This window comes from Phocoena sinus, chromosome 20 (genome assembly GCF_008692025.1).
Source record: "Phocoena sinus isolate mPhoSin1 chromosome 20, mPhoSin1.pri, whole genome shotgun sequence".
Taxonomy (NCBI): Eukaryota; Metazoa; Chordata; class Mammalia; order Artiodactyla; family Phocoenidae; genus Phocoena; species Phocoena sinus.
This window is the reverse complement of record NC_045782.1, coordinates 8,994,613-9,015,650: the sequence shown is the minus strand read 5'-3', so window position 1 is coordinate 9,015,650 and position 21,038 is coordinate 8,994,613. Positions and strand designations below refer to the sequence as shown.

The 21,038-nt window shown below is 56.1% G+C and overlaps 3 protein-coding genes across 7 annotated transcripts; all 3 read left to right on the top strand.

Moving 5' to 3' along the window:
• Nucleotides 1-2: 2 nt before the first annotated feature.
• On the top strand, nt 3-12,071 carry ACAP1 (ArfGAP with coiled-coil, ankyrin repeat and PH domains 1). Of its 3 annotated transcripts, none has more exons than XM_032616113.1 (22): nt 397-678; nt 1,230-1,308; nt 4,495-4,614; nt 4,787-4,840; nt 4,925-4,983; nt 5,225-5,408; nt 5,555-5,599; nt 5,705-5,800; nt 5,913-5,987; nt 6,079-6,188; nt 7,418-7,469; nt 7,566-7,666; nt 7,997-8,120; nt 8,220-8,431; nt 9,094-9,163; nt 9,285-9,379; nt 9,496-9,668; nt 10,261-10,433; nt 10,847-10,956; nt 11,040-11,150; nt 11,509-11,558; nt 11,881-12,071. In XM_032616113.1, the coding sequence occupies exons 1-22, from the start codon at nt 626-628 to the stop codon at nt 11,979-11,981; spliced, it is 2,247 nt and encodes a 748-aa protein (XP_032472004.1). In that variant the 5' UTR covers nt 397-625; the 3' UTR covers nt 11,982-12,071. The 3 variants fall into 3 exon arrangements, with proteins under 3 accessions (XP_032472006.1, XP_032472004.1, XP_032472005.1); XM_032616114.1 differs by having other exon boundaries at nt 422-678; nt 1,230-1,287; nt 11,881-12,068; XM_032616115.1 differs by lacking the exons at nt 7,997-8,120; nt 8,220-8,431 and having other exon boundaries at nt 3-678.
• A 95-nt stretch (nt 12,072-12,166) lies between these two features.
• Nucleotides 12,167-15,680, top strand: KCTD11 (potassium channel tetramerization domain containing 11). Its single transcript, XM_032616141.1, has one exon. The coding sequence runs from the start codon at nt 13,557-13,559 to the stop codon at nt 14,253-14,255; it is 699 nt and encodes a 232-aa protein (XP_032472032.1). The 5' UTR covers nt 12,167-13,556; the 3' UTR covers nt 14,256-15,680.
• Nucleotides 15,681-15,806: 126 nt separating this feature from the next.
• Nucleotides 15,807-17,899, top strand: TMEM95 (transmembrane protein 95). Of its 3 annotated transcripts, none has more exons than XM_032616145.1 (7): nt 15,807-16,023; nt 16,261-16,317; nt 16,517-16,597; nt 16,697-16,717; nt 16,861-16,941; nt 17,056-17,143; nt 17,284-17,899. In XM_032616145.1, the coding sequence occupies exons 1-7, from the start codon at nt 15,855-15,857 to the stop codon at nt 17,315-17,317; spliced, it is 531 nt and encodes a 176-aa protein (XP_032472036.1). In that variant the 5' UTR covers nt 15,807-15,854; the 3' UTR covers nt 17,318-17,899. The 3 variants fall into 3 exon arrangements, with proteins under 3 accessions (XP_032472036.1, XP_032472035.1, XP_032472034.1); XM_032616144.1 differs by having other exon boundaries at nt 15,817-16,023; nt 16,861-17,143; nt 17,284-17,356; nt 17,442-17,899; XM_032616143.1 differs by having other exon boundaries at nt 15,817-16,023; nt 16,861-17,143.
• Nucleotides 17,900-21,038: the final 3,139 nt, after the last annotated feature.

Genomic DNA, 21,038 nt, shown 5'->3' with positions numbered 1-21,038 from the left:
AAGGGAAGTTCACACACAGGAAACCACAGGCAAGCAGAGCAGAGAAGAAAGCTTGGAGTGGTCTGGGGGACTGGACTCAACAGGCCCCCAGGAGTCCAAGAAGACCCCACTGCAGCCGTCTGACAATGATTGGTGTGATTCAGTCAGCTACACACCAGTATCATCTTTAATTCTTACAACACCCTGGACGTAGGAATTATCATGCCCATCTTTCAGATGAGGAAACTGAGGGTCACGCAATCAGGATTTGAACCTGTATATCTCAGGCCCCCACAACTCAACCACTGAAGGAGACTGAAGCAGAGACCAGGGTCCCGGTAGGAAGGTGACTGCAGATAGGCTCTGAGGGCGGGACTGTGGCTTCTCTGATCTCAGGGCCTTTCTCCACCACCCAGGCCCCGCCTCTACCCCTCCCAGCATTGCCTGGAAGTGTGGGGTGAGAGCTCTTCTTAGGACACCCCTTCCACTTAGCGAAAGAATCGCGCCCCCCAGACTCTACCCAGGAGAGGATCCTCTCCTTCTTCCACATCAGCACTCCGCCTCCCTCCGGGGCAGGGAGTACAGCCACCTGCATCCCCACCCTCCAGGCCCCAGGGCCCACTGGCCCCGGAGCAGTCAAGCTGAGATGACGGTCAAGCTAGATTTTGAGGAGTGCCTTAAGGACTCACCCCGCTTCCGGTAAGTGTGCACAGGTCTCCAGGGGCGGGGGAGGGGGGCAGGCAGAGGCGGGGAGGTCCAACGCCCCCTAATACACACGCACACCTTCCCCAAGTCGGAGGATGTCTTTCCAGGGAGTAAGTCTCAGAGGGACAAGATCCAGCTTATGGGCCAAAGCAGTACCTCTGCTATCGAATCTCGTGCTCTGATGCTCGCCACCCACTGCATGTGTGAAGGGGGCCCCTCCAGCCTCTCTCACTCCCAGAGCTGGCATTCCCTCCTCCCTCTCTCTGGACCCCTGCCCCTCCCCCAGCACCTGCACTGGGCGGTTAGCAACTTCCTGCCCTCGCCACATCCACCCTCTTTCTACCCTTCCTGCTCTGGCCTGGGCTGTAGTAGCTCCTACACTGTGCAGAGTGAGCGAGCCAGAGAGGGTGGGTGGGCAGTTCTTAACCCATCAGCCTTTTCCGTCTGTACCCTTCACCCCCTAACCCCGACCCCCGACCCTGCCGAGGTGGACAGACCAGATGGACCCAAGCTCTGTTCCTGTGACCCCATCCCTCCTTTCCCAGAGCCTCTATCGAGCTGGTGGAAGCCGAAGTGTCGGAATTGGAGACCCGGCTGGAAAAGGTGATCCTGACGTGGAGAGAGGTGACCCGGGGTGGGATTAAGATGAGAGGGGTGAGGCCAGGGAGAAAACTAGAGACCAAGAATGAGTTCCGGGGATTACTGAATGCTAACCAGGTGGGGTAGATGTTTGGGGCTACAGAGGAGCCAAAAAGTGGTTCTGTGCCCTCAAGGGGCTCAGAGTCTTGGAAAACAAGAGCACCTGTGGGCTTCCTTGGTCGGTTCTTGAGACCTGCGTCATGCGAGCCATGGGCGCCTCAGGGAGAAGCAGGCTGTTTCTGCCCTCGGGGGCTCACAGACTAACCGTGGAAAACAAACCAGTAAAACACTTGAACACGCACGGTAAGGCCTTCCTAGATATTCTTTATAAAAACGGCACACTCCCACCTCCCTTATTTGGCTTTTTTTTTTCTTTACAGCCTTTATCTCGATCTGACACGTTATATGTTTACTCGCGGTATTAGTTTTCTATTATTGTGTAACAAATTATTACAAACTCGGTGACTTAAAACAACGCACAGGTGTTATTATAGGTTCTGTGGGTCAGGAGTCGAGCGCAGCCTGACTGTGCTCTGCTCAGGGTCTCACAGGCCGCAGCCGAGGTGTTGACAGAGGCTGTAGCCTCATCCGTAGCTGAGGGTTTTCTTCTGAGCTCATGTGATTGTTGGCAGAATTCAGGTCCTTACTGTAGCCGGATGGAGGCGCTTATCTCCTAGAGGCCACCCACAGTTCCCTGCCACCGGGCCCTGTCCGTAGGCGGTTTACTTCATAGCAGCCTGCTTCTTCAGTGCCAGCAGCAGTCTCCCTTGCATGTGCTGGCAAGATGGCATCAGTTCACGTCAGAATGTGACCACAGCAGTGAATCCGTCACCTTTGTCATTTGGGGGTGTCATCCCATCGCCCTTGCCATATCGTATTATACTGATTAGAAGCAAATCACAGGTCTCACTCACCCACACTCAAGGGGTGAGGATTATGCAAGGGTGGAATCATCAGGGGTCACCTTAGCCTGTGTCTGTCAGGCTTGCCAATTTTTTTTTCTTGTCTACTCTTCCCCACTGGAATGTAAGTGTCATGAGGAACTTTTACATTTTGTTTTTGCTCAATCCCCAGTGCCTATACCATGTCCTAAAAGTTAGTAGGTGACCAAATAATATATACATTTTTTAATTGACGTGTAGTTGATTTACAGTGTTGTGTTAGTTTCTGCTGTACAGCAAAGTGATTCAGTTTACATATGAATATATACATATATTTTTAAGTTAAACTTTGTATTTTTAGTTAATTGCAGAGTCACAAGAAGTTGCAAAAATAGTACAGAGAGATCCCATGTACCTATCTCCCAACTTCCGCCAATGACAGCATCTTCCATAACTGTAGTATACTCCCCATACCAGGAAATTGCTGTTGGCATGATACAGTGAACTGTCTAAAGACTTTACTTGGGTTTTACCTGTTTTGCATATACTCTTTAAAAAAAAATCTTTGTGTATAATTCAATGGCACTTTATCACACGTAAAGATTCTCATAACCAATCACACTCAAGATACAAAACTCTTATCACGGGGCTTCCCTGGTGGCGCAGTGGTTGAGAGTCCACCGGCTGATGCAGGGGACACGGGTTCGTGCCCCGGTCCGGGAAGATCCCACATGCCGCAACGCGGCTGGGCGTGTGAGCCATGGCTGCTGAGCCTGCGCGTCCGGAGCCTGTGCTCTGCAACGGGAGAGGCCACGGCAGTGAGAGGCCCGCGTACCGCAAAAAAAAAAAAAAAAAAAAAAACACCTCTTATCACCACAAAGGAACTCTTTTGTGCCATTCTTTGTAATGATAAGCCCCCTCCCCAGCTCCTTCCTCATCCATGACGACCACTCATCTGTTTTCTATCTCTAGGCCTCTGTCATTTCTAGATTGTTATCTAGGTAGAATCATATAGTATGTGACCGTTCAAGATTGGCCTGGCCTTTTTTTTCTCTCAGAATAATGTCTCTGAAGTTTATTCAAGTTGTGACCTATCAGTAGTGATCAGCAGTTCATTAATAGTTCACAGATGGATAGCTCGTTCCTTTCGCCTTGCTGCCCCATGCTATTGTATGGATGTACCAGTGTGTCACTAGTTCAATCTTATGAAAGTTCCTTATTCAGGTATTTGGGAAGGAAGGTGAGGTGGTTAAGGAAAAGGCTGGACACTCAGTCCGCCACCTCCACACGGTGGAGTTGTGGTCATCTGCGTGGTTGTCCCTTATCACAGATACCGGGTGGTGACATCTGATAAGGTTTGATCATGCTCAGTTTCCTGACCCTTACTGATCCTGCCAGCCATCTTCAAGTCAAGCTATATTTCCCTGAAGCCTTCACTAGCCCTAAAAAGCATCTTTTTGTGGAACAAAAGTTCCACAAACACCTATGTAGCCCACGTTCTCTGAGCCCCTGGTTCCCAGGATTTCCTCAGAGAACCTCTATGGTGGTCTCCTGTTCCCTGGGCTGAGTTGACAGGCTCCACAGACACTTGCCCCATCCCAGATATAGTGACTCAGGCTAGAGCCAATGGTGTCACCTCAGGAGCAAAGCAATTCCTACAGGTAACAAGGGCCAGGGGTCAGAAGACCTCACTTTGGCTTCTGGGTCGGCCACCTTGCTCTCCCAGAGATCCTCCTCCGGCCAGTCACTTGTCCCTTTGTTTATCAAGCCTCCTTGTTTGTAATTAGGGCCAGACAGAATGGGCCCTAGGAGCACCATCTTTGCCCTGACCCTCGGGCCTAGCTGATGGATTAATATTTATGAGGGAATGTTTACTAAGCACAGAATGGACAACTGTAGACAGTAAATACTGTAGAATTTAATACCAACCAGATAGAACATTCATCCTGGGTGTCAGATAGAGCGTGAGGATGGCATTTCTGGGGAACTCTGGATCCAAGCAGACGGAGCAGGGCAGGAGAGACGTTTTGGAGGTGAAGCTGACACTGGCTTCGGTGACAGGCTGGGAGGAATTTTGTTCCAGGCATGGAGTAGTGGGAGCAAAGAAACAGAGATGAGAAAGCACCACGTGTGTGTTAGAAACTGGTCTGGGCCACAGAGGAGTGTAGATGAGGAGGGGGAGGGAGAGGCACAGCTCTGGGAAAGGGGAGAGGAAGTAGGACAGGAGCGGGGGTGGCACTGGGTATTGGTGGCACGTGGCACAACTCCCCATTGCTCTGTTGCTTCCTAGCTCCTCAAGCTAGGTAATGGCGTCCTGGAAAGTGGGCGCCACTACCTTGCCGCCAGCCGGGCCTTCATTGTTGGCATTTGTGACCTGGCCCACCTGGGTCCACCAGAGCCCATGATGGCGGTATGTGGAGGGTCCAAACCAGGCTGAGGTGGGGTTTGGGATGTGGAGAGATCCTGTGGAAGGGGAGGGTTGCTCTGGGGTCTGCGGGTCCCAGGCCGAGCCGGCTGGGTCTAGGGATGGGAGGGCCCTACCACCCATGCCTGATACTCTCTCTCTGCCTCTTCTTGCCTAGGAGTGTCTGGACAAATTCACTCAGAGCCTGAGCCACAAGCTGGACAGCCATGCAGTAAGTGGGGGTAGGTAGGGCTGGTGAGGGGAGCAAGGGCGTCTGTGGTCCTGACTGCCACCTGCCAATTTCTGCTTCCCTCAGGAGCTTCTAGATGCCACCCACCACACACTGCAGCAGCAAATCCAAACTCTGGTCAAGGAGTGAGTTAGGAGGGAAACCAGTCCTCCAGCCCTCTTCCCATTGCTGCAGGGGCCTCCCTGAATGAAGGAGTTGTGAGATTGGGGGCTTCTGGTGGCTTGATTGTTAGCCCCCATCCCAAGGATCCCCTTGGAGTTCTGACCGTCCATAGGCTAGCTGCAAGGCTATGAGCAAATCTCAAGGACTTCTCTGCTGGGGGCAGGAGGGTGTATCGGTGATTTTCTGTTATCCCCACACCCCCAGAGGTCTCCGGGGCTTCCGAGAGGCTCGCCGGGATTTCTGGCGGGGGGCTGAGAGCCTGGAGGCTGCTCTGACCCACAACGCAGAGGTCCCCAGGCGCCGGGCCCAGGAGGCAGAAGAGGCCGGAGCTGCTCTGAAGGTTGCTCGAGCCGGGTACCGGGGACGGGCCCTGGATTATGCCCTGCAGGTGCCTGCCCCAACCTGTCTTCTTGGGGTGCCAGGACCCCAGTCACCTCGAGGCTGGAGAGTCACTGGTGTGCAGTGGGGGGTTGGGGGTGGGTGGGTCGTGCGTCTGTGTTTTCAAGGCTGACCTGAGGTCTTTTGGGCTCTCAGATCAATGTGATTGAGGACAAGAGGAAGTTTGACATCATGGAGTTTGTGAGTGGCCGTGGGCGCGAGGGCAGGGAGGGGAGGAGCCTGCTGATGGGAGCAGGAGGGAGAGGAAAAGAGAGGGGTCTGCCCCCTACCCACCTTGTCCCCCAGGTGCTGCGTCTGGTGGAGGCCCAGGCCACCCATTTCCAGCAGGGCCACGAGGAGCTGAGCCGGCTGGCCCAGTATCGCAAAGAGCTGGGTGGCCAGGTAGAGACCCAGGGCACAGGCAGGTGGAAGAGGGAGGGTAGGGGCTCTGAGATGACTCTCCTGGCCTGGTTTTGGGAGGCTGGGCCATCTGAGATGCCCCTCCTGTGCTCAGTTACACCAGCTGGTCTTGAATTCGGCTCGAGAGAAGAGGGACATGGAGCAGAGACACGTGCTGCTGAAACAGAAGGTGAGGGCTGGGCTGCGGGCAGGAAGCAGATGGGCCTGGGGCCTTGGTCTCTGCCCACTTCAGTTGCCCTTTGACCCTTTTGTGCCCCCAGGAGCTGGGTAGGGAAGAGCCAGAGCCAAGCCTAAAGGAGGGGCCTGGTGGCCTGGTCATGGAAGGGCACCTCTTCAAACGGGCCAGCAATGCATTTAAAACCTGGAGCAGGTGAGGAGCAGACACCCCAATCGGCCAAACCCATCAGGTTAAATTTTTTTGAGTGTGCTAATTGCAGCCAGGAAAAACAGACAAACCCCCTGCCTTCAGAGAGTTTACATTCCGTCAGCAAAGACAGACAAGAACGTAATAATTAAGTAAATTATCTCTTAGAAGGTAAGAGTACCATAGGTGAAAAATAATAAAGCAAGCAATGTGGAGAGCTGGGGAGGAGTTGCAATTTTACATAGGGTGGGCAGGGAGTTCCCTGGTGGCCTAGTGGTTAGGATTCCGGGCGTTCGCTGCCGTGGCCCGGGTTCAGTCCCTGGGCAGGGAACTGAGAATCCCGCAAGCTCTGTGGCCAAAAAATAATAATAATGATAAAAATAAATAAATAGGGTGGTCAGCAAAGGCCTCATGAAAAGATGACTTCTGAGTGAAGACTGGAAGGATATCTGGGAGAAAATGTTCTAGGCAGAAGGAGGAGCCAGCACCAAGGCCCTGAGGAACCTGGAAGGTTTGAGGAACAGAGAGGAGGCCCAGGGTGTGGACAGAGGGAGGGAGGAGGAAGTGGTAGGAGATGCAGGTGGAGCTAATGAGGATGTGAATCACAACAGGGCCTTGTTGGCTCTACTCTGAGGGAAGTGGGGAGCCATCGCAGGGTGCGGAGCAGGGTGGTGATCTGCTCTGACTCGACCCCTTCCCCTTCCAGGGCCACTGCCAGCCCTTATGGGATCTTTGCGCAAATTAGAAGAGAGAGCCCCTTCTCCAAGCTACTTTTTTTTTTTTATTTTAATTTTAAATTAAAAATTTGGGGGGCCACACTTCATGGCTTGCAGGATCTTGGTTCCCTGACTGGGGATCGAACCCGGGTCCTCGGCAGTGAAAGTGCAGAGTCCTAACCACTGGACTGCCAGGGAATTCTCTCCAAGATACTTCTACTTGCCAAAACATTGTAGCAGTAGATTTATTAGACAATGCATTTTACTGCCATTTGGTGGAAAGTTGTCTTCATAAATGTTATCAAATCTGGGGTACTCGAGATGTGAATAGCACCCCTTAGATGTCCCTGGCTGCACCTCTGTCACCCTCCTCTGGAACATCTCGTGGGATGGGCAGCCCGGTCTCTCTCCTCTCAGCAAGATCCTTATGGGACTAAGAGCACAGCCTCTCTCCTGTCTGTGTCCTGAGCCGCATTCCAATGCCGCCCATGTCATTAACCCTACTTCTGCCTCTTCCAGACGCTGGTTTACTATTCAGAGCAACCAACTGGTTTATCAGAAGAAGCACAAGGTGAGTAGGCCCAGGTCCTGGATGCCCGGGCCCAGGAGGACTCAGCCCTGCTGTGGTTGCCTGGACGCCTGCCCCCCGATCTCCTTTCCCTATCAGGACCCTGTGACTGTGGTGGTGGATGACCTTCGTCTCTGCACAGTGAAGCTCTGTCCTGACTCAGAAAGGCGGTTCTGCTTTGAGGTGGTGTCCCCCAGCAAGTGAGTGCAGTGCCCAGGGGTGACACCCGTATATCTCAATTTTACCAACTGGAAAGGCAGGGCCAATCACAAAGGCATCCCTGGAGCAGGATCTTGGAGTCCCCTGATGCAGTCCCAGGCATTAGCCCTTTGGTGGCTCAATTGGAGGGCAGGCTAGGGGAGGGTCTAGGGTGAAGGGGGATATCTGGAAGGATATTACCAACTAGTGCAGAGCTATTTCAATATGAATGGTGCCCGCTGAATACTAGCTGAATGTCAGCCTGCCTGTCCTGCCACTCGGCTCCCCAGGCCTCAGACCCCTCCCTGCCCTCCGGCTGCCCCCCTGCCCAGGTCCTGCCTCCTGCAGGCTGACTCAGAGCGCCTCCTGCAGCTGTGGGTCAGTGCTGTGCAGAGCAGCATCGCTACGGCCTTCAGCCAGGCTCGCCTTGATGACAGCCCCCGGGGTCCAGGCCAGGTACCTTAACATGGGGGTGCAGGGCCAGACTGCCCAGGGAGATGGGACATCGCTTCCCCTAGACCTCAGAGCCACTCTTTCTTCCCCTGTCTCCCCCAGGGCTCAGGACACCTGGCCATGGGCTCCGCCGCCACCCTGGGCTCTGGCGGGATGAGCAGGGGAAGGGATTCTGGTGGAGTCGGGCATGTGGCAGCCCAGGTGCAGAGCGTGGACGGCAATGCCCAGTGCTGTGACTGCCGGGAGCCGGCCCCTGAGTGGGCCAGCATCAACCTGGGCGTCACCCTCTGCATTCAGTGCTCCGGCATCCACAGGTCACTCCCCAAGGTCCCAAGCGCGGGCCCCTGCTCTTTCTGGCAGCAGTGGAGTGGGATGGAGGCAAGCTGGAGCCCAGCACAGCGGCTCCTCCCTCCCTTCCCGCCCTGCCTGGGCTTCCTCTCAGATTCTGTCTGTCGCTGGGCACAGGCCTGGGCCAATCCTGTGGGGCACAGGGTGGACCCAGGTGGGCCCAGCCCCTCAGTGTCCTGGTCTGGCCCGGGTAGGGGGACACCCAGGGGAGTTGAGTGGCTTGACTGGAGGAGGTGCGGGGTCAGGGCTGCTGAGGGTGGGGGAGCTGACGAAAAGCAGAGAGAGATGTCAGATGTCGTGAGGCCTTAGCAAGTCTATGCGTCCCATCATTCTGGTGGAAGCGGGGAGGGGGAATGGCGTGGAAAGAGTTGTCCCGGCCAGAGTGCGTGGAGAGAGGGGAGGTGGCTGGAGAGGATGAGAAGAAGAGAGAAGAGGGAATGGTGAACAGGCGGGATCCTGCCAGATACAGGTCAAGGCTGCACGGCCCTGGCTGCCCTGCTGCCTCCTGGCCCAGTGCCTCTGCACGGGACCCCCACGCCGGACCTTGCCCCCAAGTCTTTCCAGGAGCAGCAGCACCTCCCCCGGCTGCTTCCCCCACAGAGGGCCTGACCTCCCCTCTGCCCTCCAGGAGCCTTGGAGTTCATTTCTCCAAAGTCCGGTCCCTGACCCTTGACTCATGGGAGCCGGAACTCGTGAAGGTGACTTGGGGTGCTGTGAGAGTGTGGGGTGCGGTGAGGGCAGGGCTGCAGAGCCCTGAGGGCTCAGACACTCACCTGCACCCTACCCGTCTGTCTCTGCCTCCGCCTGGGCCGCCTGAAGCTCATGTGTGAGCTGGGGAATGTCGTCATGAACCAGATCTATGAGGCCCGTGTGGAGGCCATGGCCGTGAAGAAGCCAGGGCCCAGCTGCTCCCGGTGAGGCTGGGGTGGAGGGACTGGGGCTGCCCTCCTTATGGGCAGGGAGGGAGGAGAGCCTGGGATGGGAGGAGGGAAGACTGTCGCCTTCTTCTCCCACAACCCTCCCCCACAAGGCAAGAGAAGGAGGCCTGGATTCACGCCAAATATGTGGAGAAGAAGTTCCTGACCAAGCTTCCCGAGGTTCGCGGGCGAAGAGGTGGCCGGGGGCCCCCGAGGGGGCAGCCTCCTGTGCCCCCAAAGCCGGGCACCATCAGGCCCCAGCCTGGGAGCTTCAGACCCAAGCCAGGTAGGTATAGCATAGCGTTGGCTGGGCATTTGTTGAGCGCCTGCCGTGTGCTCAGCGTGGTGCCAAGCCCGGTGGGGAGGCACAGAGTCTGGGGCCCACGTCTTCCCCTAGAGCCTGTTATGGGGGGCCACAGCCCACTGGCACTGGTTTTTCGAGGCAAGAGTTTCGGGGATTACGGTGAAAGATGGGAAGGACCGTGGGGCTGGGAGGAAGCCAGGAGGGCTATGTGAGGGTGTCACCAGCATGAGAAAAGTCAGGAGAATGAGTTAGGTCTCCAGAGGCCTGTGGAGGAGGGTGTGAGTTTGGCTGGAACCGAGGGAGCCAAGAGAGCTGAGGCTGACCGTCACCATGTCAGCTCACCCCTGACATCCCAGCCAGTCAGGGTGGTCGGACAGGAAGAGGTGAACACTTCCATCTATCCCATATGCCCTAGGGGACCTACCCACATCCACTCACACCCACCATCACCTCCCACCACAATCCCCAGTCTTGAAGGCCTCCCCACAGTTGAGAAGTGAACTATCCCATTACAGCATCAGGGAACTGTGCTGAGGGTTTTCTTCCCAGATTCACAGCTGGTTCCCCCTAACAGAGCCACCCTCTGAGGACCTGGGCAGCCTGCACCCTGGGGCCCTGCTCTTTCGAGCTGCTGGGCGTCCTCCATCCCTTCCCACCATGGCTGATGCCCTCGCCCATGGAGCCGATGTCAACTGGGTCCACGGGGGTCAGGAGAATGCCACACCGCTGATCCAGGCCACAGCTGCTGTGAGAGTCTTACCGACCTCCCCACCCCACCCCACTCTTAGGCTCCTCCTCTCCTCCCCTACTCCGGACTTTGGTCCCAGCTCTTAGCCTCTCCCACCTCATAGGGAGTGATAACCAACAGAGCCTGGTTGCTAAGAGTGTGAGATTTGGAGGCAGACAAACCTGGGTTTGAACCCAGACCCTCACCACTTACAATTATGAACCTTCGTGTACCTCAGTTTCCTCATCTGTAAAATAGGGATAACATACCTCATTAGGTTGTACTATGGATTTAATGTATGAATACATGTAAAGAGCCGGAGCAGAGCCTGCCATCCCATACCCACCCTCGGAACTGACCCCACTCTAAAATATCTTTAAATTTGCCTCAAAAGATGCCACCCTCTATCCCCATTCTCTACTTCTCCACGCAGAATTCTCTTCTGGCCTGTGAGTTCCTCCTCCAGAACGGGGCAAACGTGAACCAAGTGGACAGCCACGGCCGAGGCCCGCTCCACCACGCAACCATTCTTGGCCACACGGGGTAGGGGCGGCAGGGATAACGACCTTGAGGAGGAAGGCTCCAGACAGGGTGAGGGGCCGGCTGAACTTGGCTGTCCTGTCCAGGCTGGCCTGCCTATTCCTGAAACGGGGGGCCGATCTGGGAGCCCGAGACTCTGAAGGCAGAGACCCCCTGACCATCGCCGTGGAAACAGCCAACGCTGACATCGTCACTCTGTGAGGATGCCTGAAGAGGCGGGGCTAGCGCTTGCACTATCTACTTGGGCGGGGCTAACGCCGAGACCCCTGCGTGCTAGGCGGGGCCTGGGGAGGGGAGGGGCCAGCTCAAGGACCAGACGTTGAAAGGATGCTCCAAGTGTTGACCGAGGCTTGGAGTAGGAAGGGGGGAGGGCAGGGTCCGAGGAAGGTGAGTTTATTCTGAGAGAGGCATCATTCATTAACATTGTTGTCAGGCGTCTTTAAAGCACTAGACCCTGGGGAAACAGGTGAATGAAACAGCCCAGCTCAAAGGATAGGAGTTGGGGCGGGGCGAGTGAGGAGAATGTCATTCATTCCTTAATTCCTTCCCCTTCAGGCTGCGATTGGCAAAGATGAGGGAGGTCGATGCGGCCCAGGGCCAGGCTGGTAAAGTACCCCCCACCCCCCTCTCTCCCCACACAACATTGTAATTCTGGGCTTCTGGCCGCTGGTGACCCGTCCCCAACCCCCTGTGTCCAGCTTCACTGATTAATTACATCATTTATTCAACAAGTATGTATTGGGCGCATCCTACGCGCCGGGTCCTTGAAACAGCAAAGAATAGGCGAGGGCGCCGCCCTGACGGTGCAGATGTCCCTTCCACCCACGCTGGAAGCGCGTGCTCTTACCAGGCCGGGCTGTCCCTATTGTACTCTTCCGTGCTAGGGCCCAGCCACCCGGCATCCCAGCCCTTCCTCCCTCCCCTCAGGAGACGAGACGTATCTCGATATCTTCCGCGACTTCTCCCTCATGGCGTCCGACAACCCGGAGAAGCTGAGCCGGCATAGCCATGACCTACACACGCTTTGATCCCAGGCCTTCGAGGGCCCGCACCCCCCATCCCTGCCCTTCCCACCGCCCGCCCTTTTCTATTAAAGCCTTTGTGCTTTGCTCTTCAAAGTTCATTTATTGGGCATCCCCGTCGAGCGGGTGAGGTGTAGGACACTGAGGCTTCTGGGGTGCAGGAGCGATTGGGAGTTTGCGAACTGGAGTCACTCGAGGGGCGATTCCCGGGGAGTGAACTGGGAGCTTCGGCCTCGGCCTGAGTGCCGGGCGGCTCTGAGGCGGGGCTCGCGGGCTCAGGAGACGTGGTCAGACCCGTCAGGCCCGGCAGAGGCCGCTTGCGTGGGCTGGGTCCAGCCTTCTCTGGGGGGAATGGGGGGTGCTGGCATAGGACCGGAATGGAGAGGCTGGCTCGGGCCACCCCAGCCCGGAAGCATCCCTGGAATGCGGCAACTCAGCACCCGCCCCTTGGGGAATTCCCTGCGGGAGCGACTAAAAAGGAACTAGTCCCCAACCCCCGACGGCTGGGCCTCAGTTTTTTTAGCGGCCGGATAGGAGACGCCGGCCCCCGCCGAGTTGCAGACGTGAGGTCGGGCACACCTAGGGGCCGGCGGGGCCGTTGCGGCCACATCCTTAACGACGCGCCTGAGTCACCCCCCGGACCCCACCCGCGCTAGCGCCCGCCAGTCCAGCCCGTCAGCCCCGTCTCTCCAGTTCGCCACTCCGCTTCCACCACCACCGGAGCCGCGCGCTCCGGGCGGGGGCGGGGCGCCCAGGGGGCGGGGCTGCCTCTTAAAGGGCCCCCGGCCGCTGCCCTTAGGCCACCTCCTTGGGGCGGAGAGTACTTAAGCGGCTGCGGCGAAAGCCGGAGAAGGCGGCGGCGCCAGGTCCCGAGACTCCCGGCTGCTTCCATAGGAGTCCTAGGACACTCCCAGCTCGGATTGAGCGTGTATCTTCGCTCCCCAGCCGATACAGAGGCACCTCCACCATCGGCTCCGGTCAGCCTCGCCTCCTTCTCCTGGGACCAGCGTCGGAGCCAGGCCAGGCCAGGCCTCTGACTGGCCCCCGGAGCCCTGCGTGGACTCGCCCACGGTGACAGCGGTCTGCCCGAGAAGCTGGTCCCTTCAGAGTCGGCCTTGTGCTCGCCACCGTCACCTGCTGGTTGGATTGCGGAAACCCACTGCCTGAAGACCACAGAAAGGAGTCGCCGACCACCCAGAATCGGATGCGTCTGGACCTAAATCTCCCGTCCCTCTCCGACCTCCCTCTGCCCGTTTCATCCGTTCTCTCAACCTTTCCGGCGTTTCTGTGCCCGGAAACCATCCTCCACCACCCAGGTAGCTGGGGTGAGCCCCCAATCTTGCTGCCTTGTACTTCAACCTGAGCCTCCGACCCAGAGACAGTCTGAACCTTACGACCCAATTCTGCACACATCCAGGAAGTTCTGCCTTTTCTTCTCTTTCGGTGTCTTCGATACTCCTCAAAATTTCTCCTCCTCCTGTGCCCTCCTCGCCCCCCTCCTTTGGGGGCCCCGTGACCCTGAATGTCGGGGGCACGCTATATTCCACTACTTTGGAGACCCTGACTCGATTCCCAGACTCCATGCTGGGGGCCATGTTTAGGGCCGGTACTCCCATGACCCCCAACCTCAATCCCCAGGGAGGCGGCCACTACTTTATCGACCGAGATGGCAAGGCCTTCCGGCACATCCTCAATTTCCTACGGCTGGGCCGCCTGGACCTGCCCTGTGGATACGGGGAGACAGCGCTTCTCAGGGCAGAGGCTGACTTTTACCAGATCCGGCCCCTCCTGGATGCCCTGCGGGAACTGGAGGCCTCTCAGGGGACCCCGGCACCCACAGCCGCCCTGCTCCACGCAGATGTAGATAGCAGCCCCCGCCTGGTGCACTTCTCTGCTCGTCGGGGCCCACACCACTATGAGCTGAGCTCTGTCCAGGTGGACACCTTCCGGGCCAACCTCTTCTGCACCGACCCTGAGTGTCTGGGTGCCATGCGTGCCCGATTTGGTGTGGCCAATGAGGACAGGGCAGAGGGAGGCCCACACTTTCATCTGGAATGGGCCCCCTGCCCTGCAGAGCTCCCCGAGGTGGAGTACAGGAGACTGGGGCTGCAGCCGCTGTGGACTGGGGGGCCAGGAGAGCGACGGGAGGTGGTGGGCACTCCGGGCTTCCTGGAGGAGGTGCTGCGGGTGGCTCTGGAGCATGGCTTCCGTCTTGACTCCGTCTTCCCTGACCCCGAAGACCTGCTCAACTCCCGATCTCTGCGCTTTGTCCGGCACTAGGAACTGAGAACTAGGAATGCTGCCTTCAATTTGACTGTGTGGGCGAGGGGGGGTTAGAAAGAATGGGTCAGTAAAGAGGGTGAAGTCTCTCCTGAGCCTCTTCCTAGCTCTGCTCCTGGAGCTGTGAGAGTCAGGGGCCCCGTTGCACCTGACTGGAGCCCAGATGTGGGCAGGAATCCCCAAACCAGAGAGAGCCCAAGGGCTCATGAGACCAGAGGGTCTGGACTGGTGCTAATCCTGGGAGGGGTGGAGAAGCTTCCCTGGCTGGTCCTCGCCTGAGCCTGGGGACCTTCGGTGTTTCCTTGCTTGGAGCTTAGTATCCAGGGTCTGGAAAAGTGGGCATGCTTCTCTGCCCAGGCTAGGCTTAGCAGAACCATGGAGGGACAGTGGGGTCTGGGGGAAATGAGAGACTTTAGATTGCTCTAATGTGGTCTTCTGGACTGTGACTTCTCCTGGAGCTGGTGGCCTGGCCTGGCCTGACCAATGATAGGTCAGAACACTCTGAAACACGGGAAGGGAGATTCTTTGCTGTGTTCCAAGCCACCACTGAGGGAGACAGAAAGGACTACACCCCATCCTAGCTTGGCACAAGGGAGCTAGGAGAATCCCCATTAACTATGGGGCTGGAGCATCCCTCTGGAGATCCAAGTGTTTTAAAGGATCCCATATTGATGGTGGGGCTGGCCATGGGGAGTAGCGGGGCATCTCCTTGCGTCCTGGCCTTCCTTCCTTCATGTGAACATGCCTGTTAGCCAGTGAGTCTGACTGATGCATGGGTCCCTGGCATCCTGGCTCCCATCCATGTCGCTGGAGGTGGTGTCTGTGTGCTGGCTTTTCTGTGGTCTCTGCGTGTCCAGGCCTGTTTGGGGTTGCTCAGAAACTATTTTGGCACCAGGTGTGTCCGCGGTATGGGTGTGAGTAGACTGAGAATTAGGTTAATCCCAAGGTGTGTGTGTGTACATGTGCTTCACATCACCACGTAGGCAGGAGGGGCCTGCTGGGCTTTGAGTCACTAGGATCTTCTGGTGAGAAGTAAGAGAAGTCACTGGGCTTAGCTGGGCCTTGGAGGCCTGTATAGAACTCTCGGTTACTAAGGCAACAATGAGCCTGTTGCTAGGAGATAGCTGGGGAAGGCCCAAGGCTGCCCAGGGCAGAGAGGAGATGAACAGAAGAGTTTGAGAGAGTGGGGGAGGATATGGAAAGGGATGGGATACTCACAAACAACTTCTTCACTGGGGGAGTCACTTATTATTTATCACTGGTCATGATTTACAAGAAGAAAATTAAAGTTGCTTTTGGAACCACAAACTCGTAAAGGCTGCTGAGGGCTAGGTTGGGAGTGCAGCAGAAGACCTGCTTTCTCTGTCCATGTCCCACTAGAGGTTCCTTCCTCTGGCCCCAGTTCCTTGGGCCCCAGGTTTACCCCAGTCAGTCAGGGATGGAGCAGTGGCACTGTTCTGGAATGTTCTAGAGACTCCAACTGTTCTGGAACACTCTAGAACCTCCAGGCAAAGGACTGGAACCAGGATCACAGAGCATTCTAAGGCCTTCCCAGCCTACGTGGGGCCAGCCCCCGCTCCAGAACCCGCAGCGGGCCTCATGTGGATGCTGGCACTAGGTGGGATCTTCCTGGCAGCCGCCCAGGCCTGTGTCCTCTGCCGCTTCCCAGACCATGACTTGTCGGGCCGCCTGGCTCAGCTTTGCAGCCAGATGGAGGCCCAGTGGAAGGACTGTGAAGTCTCCTGGAACTTCTCGGTCTTTGCCTTAGGTAAGATCGGACATCCAGGGATGGGCTCAGCAACAGTCACCCCTGTGCCCTAAGGGGGCTGCATGTGGCCTCCCAGCTGTGCCTCTCAGCCATCTTCTCAGTCCACTGGCCTCTCTGGACACACTGGCCTCTCCCTCTGGGAGAGCTTCTTCAAGCCCTGGGAAAGTCAGGAAAGGCCCCAGAACCTCCTTCTGGGCCAATGAGGGAATCTCGCCCGGTCCTTATCCATCTCCACAGATGATGCATCCTTGAAAAAAGTCACAGAGAAGACTCACAGAGTCCTGAGGGTCATGGGTGAGGTCGAGGGGGAGGTACCACATAGGGGCTTGGATGGCACCAAGGAGGGGGGTGGGAGGAGGGGGCTGGGGAGGCAGGGAAGGGTGGTGGGTGGGTGGAGACAGGAGGGCGTGATGGGGAGGCGCTGGGTGAAGGTGTGGAGGTGAACCGGCCCTGCTGAGACCCCGGGCACTAAAGCTGCTCTCTGCCTCCCCAGAGATCAAAGGGTCTCTCTCCTCACTCCTTTCATATTGGAAATGGCTTCAAAAGACCAAGCTCCCAGAATACAACAGGGAAGGTACCGATGCGGGGAGGAATCAAGGGGTGCCTAGGTCCTCAGGCAAAGGAGTGTGTGGCTGAGCCCATCCACCCCCATCCTCCTTGTCTTTCATTTCAGCTCTCTGTGCTCCCGCCTGCCGTGAGTAGGAAAGGGAAGGGGTAGCAAGGGCCAGGGGCCTCGGGGGACCTGAGGAGAGCCTGCAGTTTGGGGAGGAAGTGTGGGACTCTCGCAGGGTTCAGCGAAGCTTCCCGCCCCAGAGCTGGTCCTGCTGTCTCCTGCAGGGGGCAGCACCATCCTGTACAACTGCTCCACCTGCCAGGGCTTCGAGGTGTACTGCTGGCCCCGAAAGCGCTGCTTCCCAGGTCCTCACTCCCCACCCCTGCCTCACCCCGCCCAGATCTCTGAGCTGTTAGGCTACCCCAGCATCGATGGGTGTGGTCCCCGGGATCATTCACTGCCTCCTGGGGTCCCTGCAGGAAGTCACGATCTTTGGGAAGCCAGGATTCTGCTGCTCTTCGTCTCCGGAGCCACCCTCCTCCTGGGTATTCTGAGCTTCGCGGTGGAGTGAGTTGGGGGATAAGGGCCAGAAACAGCCTCACTACCTCCGACCCATCAGTACCTTTCCCCACCCCCCATCCTTCCTCTTTCCCTCCCAGCCCCCTCCCCTTCCCTGCCCTGGGCTCCCACCCTCTGTCTTCCCTCAGGTACAGCCACCTCCAAGCAAACAGTGACTTGTGAAGACGAGGACACATCTTAGCCTCCAGTTCTAAGGAGCATGTACCCACAACTTCCACTTCTCTCGTGGGGTGGGGTGGGGGGGGAGGGGGCAACCAGACGCTTAGTTCCAGCCCCAACGGTTCAGTCTTCCAGACCCTGATACCCAGACATCCCCACAATCCCAGCGTCAGATGGCCTCCAGGAACCCAGGCACCCACAGCTGGAAAGTTCCTCCCCTCCAGTCCTCAACCAATCAGACAGAGGCAGTCACCGTGCCAGGAAAATATCTACAGAAGGAAAGAATCCCCTCCATACACACTCCCACTACCACACCCCCTTCTGCCTGTTCCCGGAAAGCGGGGGCTGTCTGCCCCAGAAGCTCCTCTTGGCCCTCCTGTGACTGATTGGGAATCCGGGAATGAGTGTTCTGGAAAAGTCCCTCCCCCTAGAGTGAGACCACATCAGTCAGCCTGCTGGCATGCTACCCTTCCATTTAATACTGTGAAGACTCCCACAGAGGCCCAACTAAACCTGTTGTCAAATGGCCTCGACCTCTGCCTGGCCTCTGTCTGCGACTGGGGAGGGCAGAGGGAGCGCGGGAGTCTCTTGTAGCCCAGTGGTTCTCAGCTGGGGGGGTGGGTGGATTTTGCACGCGATGAGACGTTTGGCAATATATCTGGAGACATTTTTTTTTTTTTTTTTTTTTTAGATGTTGGGGGTAGGAGTTTAGTTATTTATTTTTGCTGTGTTGGGTCTTCGTTTCTGTGCGAGGGCTTTCTCTAGTTGTGGCAAGCGGGGGCCACTCTTCATCGCGTTGCGCGGGCCTCTCACTATCGCGGCCTCTCTTGTTGCGGAGCACAGGTTCCAGAGACGCAGGCTCAGTAGTTGTGGCTCACGGGCCTAGTTGCTCCGCGGCATGTGGGATCCTCCCAGACCAGGGCTCGAACCTGTGTCCCCTGCATTAGCAGGCAGATTCTCAACCACTGTGCCACCAGGGAAGCCCTGGAGACATTTTTGATTGTTTTGATTGGGGGTTTTGAGGATGTGCTACTGGCATCTAGTAGGCAGAGACCAGGGATGCCGCTAAATATCCAAAAATGCCCGGGAAAGTCCTCCACAACAAAGAGCTATTGTGCGTGTCTGAAGCGTCAGCAGTGAGTGGTTGAGAGACCCTGGTATTTGGTCCTTTGGCTATCAGGAGTTTGGGTTTGGGGGATGGGAGATGGGACATGAAAAGAGAGGCCTATCACCAACCGTAAGTCTCAGCCCAAGGACCTAGGCCGGCCTTCACCTAGCACCGTGGTTTACAAACTGGGTCCCTAGAGGCTCCCAGTTCTCAACCAGCTGGACATTGGAGTCATCTGGGCAACTTTAAAAACTACCTGTTGCTGGGCCTCATCTCCAGAGATTCTGAGTTTAGTGGTCTCATATGGGGCTTCAGTTAATCTAACTTACAGCCAGGGTTAGAACCACTGTTTGGGGGATCCATTAAGGTCCTGGGGATGGAGAGGGGAATGCTTACCCCTCCCAGGAGAACACCTTCTATTTTGTTCTACACATTCTAGTCCAGTCTGTTCATTTTACACCAAAAAATGAGACCCTGAGATCACACAGCCAGGTCGTACAACTTGCCCGAGATCATACAATGATTCATACATTCATTCATTCGACAAATACTAAGGGATTGCCGGTCACGTGCCAGGCAGCGTTGCTGCCCGTACTGGGGTGAGAAACCCTCTCCCGACTGCCCAGGCACCACAGCTCTCCTCTGGTTTGCGGTAGCTGCCTCACACCCTCTTAGGCTGTGCCCTCTTTCCAGGCTCAACACTTTGGAGCTGTCCTTGTTTTCATACCCAATGTGCAGTGGGCCAACCGTTCTGTCCATTCCTGAAGGATTTCTATCCCATCTGTCTCCTCCTCCTGCTCTATGGCCCCCAGCCCACTCTAGAACCCTCTCGTCGTGGACCCCAGTCTCCCAGATGTGCATCTGACTCTGCCCATGCCCCTCAAATCCACTGCACCCTCAGTGGCCACACTGGTCTTCTTAAAACTCCACATCGCTCAAACATCCTGTCCAGTATCAAATGATGCTTAAAAACTTGGGCTCTGGAGTTGGGCTGCCCGATTTCAAATCCTGGCTCTGGTTCTTACTGGACCTTGGGAAAGTCATTTAATTTCTCTGTTCCTGTTTCCTCATGTTTTAAATGCAGATCATATATTTCCTTGATTCCATGGCTTTTTTTTCTCTTTTTTTTCTGTTTACATTTGAACATCTCTGAAGAACCCATCTTAAATTGAAGACATGTCATGGCATAATGGTATATATTACAATTGATGATATCTTAAATTCAACCCAGCGGTACTGACCTTACAGAATTACTGCGAGGTCCAAATCAGTTCATATAAAATCCTTGGGACTGTGCCCAACGTGTAATGGGCCCTCATTAAGTATCAGCCATTATAATCTCTTACTTAAAACCTTCCCTAGCTCTTCCTTGCCTGCAGAGTATAGAGTTGGCCCTTGACCCTGACATTCAAGGCTCTCCATCAGCAGCTCCCACCATCTTATATAGTCATCAGGCCAGAAATGTCCAAACACAGAACTGGAATCTCCCTTGAATGCCCCACAGGCATCTCAAACTCCACATGTGTCCACCTCCCTCAGACACGCCTTCCTCCTGACCCCACCCCCTCCTGGAATCTCTCAGGCTTAATGGCAGTGCCCACAGTGTCATGGGTATCCTCCTCCTCTCATGCCATGTGCCCACTTCTTACCTGTAGGTGATCTACCTTGGTCATACTTCTTGGAATCTGACCCCCAGGTGTCCCTGGAGCTTTATCTCAGCTCTGCCCACCTCACAGCCATACTGAGTCACTTCTAGTTGCCCCAACACTGTTTCCTCATGTCTGCTCGCCTTTGTCCAGTCTTGTGCCTCTACCTGGAATGACTATCTCCTTTGGCTCAGATACCACCTCTTCTGAGAGGCCTTCTCTGAGCTCCTGAGTCAGAGTGGCATGAGTCTGCTCTAGGCATCTCTCATGTGGCACCTGTCAGATCAGGTGGTGGTGTTTCTTTACACATCTTCCCTCTACACCACGCATTCCTCTCTAAAGCCACTGCTTAAGGTTTTGTGTCTTTGTTTCCTAAGAGCCTGGCACATGGGAGATGCCAGGAAGTGTCCCTGATGACTCCAGCACCTTCTCTGAACACGTGTGATATGCCTTCCCCATATAAGCCCTTCATGAGCACTTAGCACAGGAGGCTGTGCTTTTTTTGTGCACATGAGGCCAACCGACCGCAGTGTGGCCTGCCAGGGCAGGGATGGTTTTTCTGAGCCCCTCACCAAATGGGAGGCTTCTGTGGGTGTGGCAGTTTTAAACAATGGCCCCACATTCTTTGACATGCCTCCCACCTAGAGGTAGGTTCTATGTATCCTTCCCTTGAACCTGGGCTCCATGACTAGCAGGCCAATTGAATGTGGCAGAAGTTACAGTGTGCCACTTTCTGAGCCCAGGCCTTAAGAATCTAGCACCTTCTGCCCTCTGCCTTTTGGGACACTCACTCTGGAACTCAGTCACTCATGCTGTGTGGATGCCCAGCCTACATCGAGTCCACATGGAGGACTTCCCTGGTGGTCCAGTGGTTAAGACTCCGTGCCTCCACTACAGGGGGCACGGGTTCAATCCCTGGTCCGGAAACTAAGGTCCTGCATGCCGCGTGGTGCAGCCAAAAACAGAGTCC

Bases quoted from the DNA above. Each gene is read 5' to 3' on its own strand.
- TMEM95 (XM_032616144.1), top strand. From the start codon at position 15,855: ATGTGGATGCTGGCACTAGGTGGGATCTTCCTGGCAGCCGCCCAGGCC. The intron at 16,318-16,516 runs GTGAGGTCGAGG...CTGCCTCCCCAG, and splicing joins CAGAGTCCTGAGGGTCATGG to AGATCAAAGGGTCTCTCTCC. The intron at 17,144-17,283 runs GTGAGTTGGGGG...GTCTTCCCTCAG, and splicing joins ATTCTGAGCTTCGCGGTGGA to GTACAGCCACCTCCAAGCAA.
- KCTD11 (XM_032616141.1), top strand. From the start codon at position 13,557: ATGCTGGGGGCCATGTTTAGGGCCGGTACTCCCATGACCCCCAACCTC.
- ACAP1 (XM_032616113.1), top strand. From the start codon at position 626: ATGACGGTCAAGCTAGATTTTGAGGAGTGCCTTAAGGACTCACCCCGC. The intron at 7,470-7,565 runs GTGAGTAGGCCC...TTTCCCTATCAG, and splicing joins TTTATCAGAAGAAGCACAAG to GACCCTGTGACTGTGGTGGT. The intron at 8,121-8,219 runs GTACCTTAACAT...TGTCTCCCCCAG, and splicing joins GCCCCCGGGGTCCAGGCCAG to GGCTCAGGACACCTGGCCAT.